Here is a 7,746-nt window from a genome sequence, read left to right as displayed (position 1 = left end):
TGCGAAAAACGTGATTTTTGTACCTTCAAACATTCATATCTTGGAAACTAAACAGCAGAATCAAAAACCATTCGATAGTGTTCTGTCTGGGTGATAGGCCTTTTTTTAAATTGGTTTGGATAAGATCGGTTCAGCCATTGCTGAGAAACACGAATGAGAGTTTGTCCGTTACACACACAGATATTGTCGCAAATCGTCGAGCTGAGTCGATTGGTATGTAAGACTCGGCCCTCCGGGCCTCGGAAAAAGTCTTGAAAGTTTGAGCGAATTCCATACATTTCTTTTCTAAAAAATCTAAAAACATCTTATTTATTACACTCTGCTTTCTAGGTCCTGTGCTGCGGCGAGGATTGTTTATGGACTGGCATCTTCGTGATCTGGTGTCGAGGTGATTACATCGGGTTCCGTAGGCAGCAAACAAATTTTTACTACCGATGCCTTTGCTTGTTTGCAACGTAACAACACGGGTGAGATCGTCCTGCCCAGAGTGTAGGTTGACTATACGGGCCAATGGCCATTTCAATGGAGATTGGAACTGATCAAGAACAACCACCAGTTTTCCAGGTTTAAAGTCGTTGTTAGCAGAGTAGATGACAGACTCGCGCTGAAGCTCCTGCAAATATTCGGTTTGCCATCGATGCCAGAATTGTTGATGCAATGATTGCATCCTTTGATAGTGATCTAGTCGATTCTTTGGGATGCATTAAATGTCAGGATTCGAGATTGCATGCATCGTAGTGCTCATAACAAAACGGACAGGTGTTAATGCGCTTAGATCATTGGGGTCTTCGCTAAGGAGAATTAGAGGGCAGGGGTTCATACTGGCTTCAATTTGTGCCAGCACAGTGGACATGTCCTCGAAACTAGGGGCAGATCACTTGTGATGCATTTTTAAAAATCAGCGAAATTAAATGCATTTATTTCCATCAAAATAGAAATTCATAATGTATTTTGCGTTGCGTGCAATGTTTTTGCGTTGCGTGCAATGTTGTTTGCGTTGCGTGTAAGACGTCAAAACCCCACAGAAAAACTATCCCTACATTTAACAAAACGTCGAACAAAGTGGATCAGCGTAGGACGTTTGTTAAGCAAACTGATGCAAAAATGGAAATTAAATGCGTTTTTTTCAATTTGATGCAAATTTGTTATACATTCTTAGAGTGATCTGCCTCTAGCCTCGAAAGATAAGCGTGCATTCCCTAGTACACGATGCAAGTAGCCCTTTTGCTACCTTTTTGTTACCTTTACTGCCGCCTCCCATAAACCTCCAAAATGAGGAGCTTTCGGTGGGTTCATATGCCAGGTGATACCATGATGATGATGATGATGATCCCACCTCATACCCCCACAAAGGTGTGAGCTGAACGATTTATCTAGAAGATAATTAATATTTTAACTCATGACAAGACCAGTTAACAAAAAAAAAACGGACTGGTTCAATTTGCAGACATAACCTTTCCTTCAATTTAAATTGTATTGTATTGTCTTCGATTTAAAAAAGTTACATCGCACAGACTTAGACTAAACACTAACTTAATCCTATTTTTAATTTAAACGATTCTCTACTAATATTAAAATCAAACAAATGATAGACACTGTTGAAGAGTTGACAGCAAACATCCAAAAGATTATTCTGGCCGTACTGCGTGCGATGTGTTGAGCGTCGGAAAAAATCAATTCTCCGGAAAGATCTTCCCGGAACGTTGAGGTCGAGTTTTGCTAGAAGCGCATGTTGTCCGTCAGAAGGTCGAAAATGAAAAGTCGTTGCAGGTTTTGCCAGGGTAACCGACGAAGTGTAAACCTGATAAAGTTCTTCTGTACCCGTTCGATACGATCAATGTGTATGGTGTGATATGGAGCACAAATAGTAACGCCATATTCTAGAATACTGCGTACCAGTGTAATGTATAGTGTTTTTAGACAATACACATTATTAAAATCACGATTGTTGCGTTTGATGAGTCCAAGTACAGCGTAGGCTTTAGCTATAACGGAAGAGTAATGTGCGGTAAAGCGTAGCTTACAGTCGAGAATGACACCAAGGTCCTTGACGGATACAACTCGTTCTACGGGAGTAGAACACATTGAGTATTCGAACTTAATTGGAGTATGTACTCGTGTAAAAGTGATTGTACTGCATTTTTGAATATTCAAACTCATTCCATTTCTGTCGCTCCAGTCAATAATCTTATCGACGTCCATTTGCAATGCACAACAGTCTACCATAGTTGTTATGACACGGTAAATTTTCAGATCATCAGCATACATGACTTTAGAAGACGATAATTCACTGCAGAGGTCGTTCACAAAGAGTACAAATAGAAGAGGTCCGAGATGACTCCCTTGAGGAACGCCCGATGAAATGTGGAAAGGATCCGAGAGTGTAGTTCCAAGTCGCACCGAGGCGCTACGGTTCGCAAGATACGAGGAGATCCAATTAGTCAGCCAGTCCGGCAGTCCAGTCCGCCTTAGCTTTTCCACAGCAAACTGATGAGGAACACGGTCGAAAGCTTTCGAGAAGTCGATGTACACCGCATCGATCTGCTGTCGTTTTTCCAATTTATCAATTAGCGACGACACGTAGCTCATCAGATTTGTAGTTGTCGAGCGCTTTTTTACAAAACCATGCTGGTCCAAAGTGATGATGTGTTTTAACGCGGGGCAGATAAAATCTATCAACATACTGTCGAAGATTTTAGGGAGGCAGCTTAAGATTGAAATTCCTCTATAATTGGTGACATCATGTACGTTGCCTGTTTTGTGGATTGGAGTTATCAAAGCTTCCTTCCACTTCGTGGGGAAAACATTTTAAGCAAGAGAGTGATTGAATAATAGAGATGCTGGTAGCGCCAAAGATGAAGAGCAATTCTTGATGAAAGATGGTTGTAGCCCGTCGGACCCCGGGCCCTTGGAACTGTCAATCCCCCGAAGATTAATATGTACCTGATGTTCGGTGAATGATGTTGCAGGCAAATTTAGAGTGAACATTGGCAAACTAGTCAAGTACGATTCAGACAAAGGTGGTGAGTTATTACTTAGCACGTTTTGAAAGAATGACGAGAATAGATTTGCTGACTCCGCTGGTGACGTTGATGTCCTGTCTCGATAGTTGACGCATTCCGGAATTCCACTGGAGCACGTTTTGTTCCACAGGTAAGACCAAAACTGCTTTCGATTGTCCTTCATGTTGCATTCAATTCGGGAAACATATGAGCGAAAGTATGCTGCATTCACGAGCTCGAATTGGCGTTCTAATTCCCGCACGGACGTTTTGTCGGTTTCGCCTCTTGTTCTAAAAAATCGTTTTCGAGCCTTCCTGAGACGATTTCTATGATTTCGTAACAGCATTCCACCAAGGTCGTTTATTATCCGGGCGGCGCGTGCTTTTCCTCCTAGGCACAAGTTGTTGAAATATTGATTCCAGTTCGTGATAAAATCTATTCACAGATTCATCCAGAGTACCCTGCGTTAATATCTCAACCCAATTTATTCGTGAAATTTCAGTGTTTAATTCATCATAATCGCATAAATTAAAATCGTAGAATAAATCAACATCGTCATTCATAGACACGGAAAACACAGCGTCAACTTTCAACACAAACGGATTGCGGTGACGATCTAATTTTATTAACGGTGCGGGTGGCTCCAATACTTCGCATCCGCCAGTGTTACTAACAAACGCTAAATCAAGCAACCTGCCATTCTCGTTCGTCAAATAGTTCACTTGTTGTAGGCCAGAAGCGATCATGGTTTCGACTAACAAAATTTCATGTTCCGAGGAGGCATTTATTGGAATAAAACATCCAACTTCGTCATCGAAACTCCAACGTAACTGAGGTAAATTATAGTCGCCTAAAACCACCACCTTATCGTTGGTACCAATTTGATCGCACAGTCGATTGACACAGGCAGCATGCTGTTCATACAAAGCGAGATCAGAATTCGATGGTAGGTAAATCGCACATACAACGAGAGACACTGCCCCGTAATATATACGAGCTGCTACTTGTTCTAGACGGGCGGCTCCATCGACGGTCACAATATTGCTTCGATTTCTCTTTTTGATGCCTATCAATTCACCACCACTACGAAGGGCACGGCTGGTAGAGCAATTTCGATCGCACCGATATATTTCATACTCGTCGGTCAGTTCAGCATTGAGGATATCATCGTTAAGCCATGTTTCTGTTAATACTACTACGTCATAGTCAGAAACAGATAAGGCTCTAAAGATCTCTTGAGTCTTCGTACGTAATCCACGGACATTCTCATAGACAATCGTGAGTGAGCGCTTCGTATAATTAATCACATTATCGGTAGACGGGTCGGATTCAGAGCACTGTGATTTTAATTGCGAGTGTACCGTCTGATTAGTGTTAGCGATTAGTGAGAAACATGCAGTGAGCGGGGTAGTGCTGATTGTTGTTGTTTTTTCTATCTGCTGTTGTGATTGAAACCGAAACGTAGATCGCGTGTGAAAATCAAACTCACGGAAGATTATTCCCTTCTGCCAGGAGGATTTTAACAGGGAGACCGTTTTCGGTTGTAATCCAACTCCGACTTTGAACGACACGAAGGAAAGTTCTTCAAGATTTTTGCCCTTGGGAACTAACTTACGGACGTCAACAGTCTCGCTGGTGTTGAGGTTTTGCTGCACTAAATTTCGTATGTCTTCCTCTGTAGCCTTCGGGTCAAAACGAGACAGGTAAAGCCAAAACAATTCTTCGCCTGATTTTTTTTACTGCCAGTGGAATTTTCACGTTGGAATCGATGTCTTTGGTGCCTTCATTAACATTAGGAGAGGACTGATCACAATCGCCGTCCAAGCGGGGACGTTTTCGGGAGCTGCTGGAGCTACCCTTACGGCCGATTTTTCGTTTATGTGCTGCAAAATTTTATTTATTTTTGCGCTATTCTGCTCCATCTCATTCCTAAGCTCCAACAGTGCCTTATTGTGTTCAACACTAATGGCATCCATGGCATTGTTGGTTGATGAGATGGTTTGCCGGAAAGTAGCATTTTGCATCATTTTCGAACAGGCATTGCACATCCAGAAAAGATTGGAAGATTTTGTGATTGAATCACGTATGACAGTAGATTGTTTTACACACTTTAGATGGAATGAAGATCTACAAAATCCGCTGCATACGATTTCATCCACTTTATCCAATTCGCAAGTGCAAGCAAAACAAACCGAAGAGGCATCCATTGTTTGAACTTACTCAGGAAAAAGCAGAAATATATTTTCGTTGAATTCGTTTAATTTGTGGCTCGGGATAAGTGTACTCCGGATGTGACGGGCGTAGTACAGGTTGAGGTGTAGGATTAAAACGTCGAACGTAGTGAAACCGGTTTAAAACACAGAAAAACACTGATTAGAACACGGGTTAGTTACACAATCAACAATATAATTTACCTTGAGTCAAAGAATGAATCAAAAGAACGTAACCAGATATATTTCGAATATTCCATCGACAACCAGGGTCCATCAAGAAAATTTCCATTCCGGGAAGATACTTGATAGAATCGGGAATTGAACTCAATAGCTTCCATTTCTGATAATTCTCTGTAAGACTCCTCCCGCCTGACCAAGAAATCGGTGCTACCACCTGCTAAGGTGAGAAGTGACGAGCCTAGCGGCAGTGCAGAGTCCAGTCGAGTTATATCATCCACATCAGGACCCTTTATTGAAAGTTGCGTACCACCAACCCAAGGCAATCCAGGGATATTCCTTTCTGGGAATGGATTGATCAGGAATTGAACCCGATATCTTGTTATATCAGAAGAAGTCACCAAGCCCCCCACACAACGAACCAACTCCGTTATTGCCGCTATCGCAGCTATAACCGAGATTAACTCTATTGTTGAGCAAAGCCAGCTAAGCAACTCCATCATCAAATCAGACCCTGATCACAACAAAAGTCTAAAAGCTTCGATTCAACCCGATGAGCTTAGTACTGGTCACCATGTTCGATTTCAAGTTAGTCTCTATCTGCTTATCGCACGCGTGGCCCAGACTTCTGTAGACATCTCATTATTTTTAAAAACTTTAATAAACAAGTAACAAAAATCCATCATCATCATAGCGAATAGAATAACTTAGTGTGACCAAATGCAAACAATAGAAGAGAAAAAAATACAATCTTCGTGGTATTAGTATTAGCATAGTTCTTCAAATAACTCCAAAATATAAAAATCCAAAAAATCTGTCTGCAAAGCAGATTTTACGTGTGAAATACATAGTGTTTTGAACTCCGCCAATGTTGCCGCACGTTTAATATGTCTAGGCATCGAATTGAAAAAACTTATTTCTTTGTACAACTAGGAGTTCTGTGATCTACTAAATAAAAAGTTAGGTGTTCTTGCATCAGACGCGTTTCTAGTGTTGTACCTATGCACATCACTTCCTCTTTCAATTCGATCGCACAAATATCGAGGCAGCATTCCATTAATAATTTTAAAAATGAACACCATAGTCAAGTAATAAATTCTTTGCTTCACAGAGAGCCATTGTAATGCACCTAGCATGAAACTAGAGGAAGTGTATCTGTTACATTTTAAAATTAATCGCATGATTCTATTTTGCAATCGCTGTAACCTCAATATTTACCTACCTTACGGCACTCCAAGAAAAATTTTCGAGAGGACTAGATACAAAATCGTTAAAACTAGTTTTCTGAATTCTATCACATAAATAGTTTTCAAACCACTTATGTGCTATCCCTCCGATACCAAATCGCTCTAAAGTTTTCAAAAGTAAAGGTCTCGAAATTGTCTCAAAAGCGCGTTTCAGATCCAAAAATACAGCAAAAATAGTCTCTTTAACCTCGATTTTCTTTTTCCATTTTGCCAACACTAGATTAAAAGCGGTTTCTGTTGTGTCCCATAAATAAGAACGCGGAATATAGGAACAACTTATTCATTATTATTTTAATTTTATCACGAGATAACTCTTTCGTTCTAGAGCAATCGATCTAATCATCTTTTCTTTTTATTCATCGGAAAAAGGAAATCTCAGTTGGTAGGAGTGACTAGTCTGCTGTTACTTTTCGCTTAGCACCAATGTTAGATAACTGTAAGGTGGTGCTGTAGCATCTCCCTCTTTATGACATAACGTAGTGTTCAAATCTGGGAGGAAGTCAAATTGGTCGTCCTTCCTGCGGCAGCTTGATGTAACAGCTCCGCATCCTGTATCGGAATTAGCGGTTGATGTCCTTGGTACTCATTCGGCTGGCTTGAGTCAGCGTCAGGAAGGTCTGCCGTTGGATGAATGTTGAATTCATCTAACAGTACTGCCAACGGTAAGGTATCATTTTGCTTCGTCGATGACTCTTCGCTCTCGTTTGGCTGCACTGAGTCTTGCCGTGAACGAAGTTGATTGATATGAGATCTGATTAGTCCGTGACGTTGCCCATTCAGCCAGACGTTGTAAATCACCGTTCCAACCTTTTCAATAAGTTTTCCGGTTTCCCAGTACCAATCATTCCGTTTGTACACCTTGGCGTACACTAAATCACCAACGTTAAATTGTCTTGATTGCTGCTTCTCTGATTCCAAAGTGTTTGTTAACGAACTCGATGGTCGCAGCATGTCGAGTGCTGTTCTCATCTGCCTCCCGAACATTGCTTCACTGGGTGACTTTTGTCCGATGGCTCCGCATGGTGTTGAACGATACGTAGTCAAAAACACGTCTAAAGTTTGCTGGAGGGGTTCCCCCTTGTTAATCTTTTTCAGTGCACGTTTCAT

At 41.2% G+C, this 7,746-nt stretch overlaps 1 protein-coding gene across 1 annotated transcript; it reads right to left on the bottom strand.

Moving 5' to 3' along the window:
• Positions 1 to 7,122: 7,122 nt before the first annotated feature.
• Positions 7,123 to 7,746, bottom strand: LOC131675844 (uncharacterized protein K02A2.6-like). The gene has a single exon (XM_058954983.1). It carries the CDS (start codon positions 7,744 to 7,746, stop codon positions 7,123 to 7,125), a length of 624 nt encoding a protein of 207 aa, XP_058810966.1.

This window comes from Topomyia yanbarensis, chromosome 1, assembly GCF_030247195.1.
Source record: "Topomyia yanbarensis strain Yona2022 chromosome 1, ASM3024719v1, whole genome shotgun sequence".
Classification (NCBI taxonomy): domain Eukaryota; kingdom Metazoa; phylum Arthropoda; class Insecta; order Diptera; family Culicidae; genus Topomyia; species Topomyia yanbarensis.
This window is presented reverse-complemented; position numbering and strand designations above follow the sequence as displayed.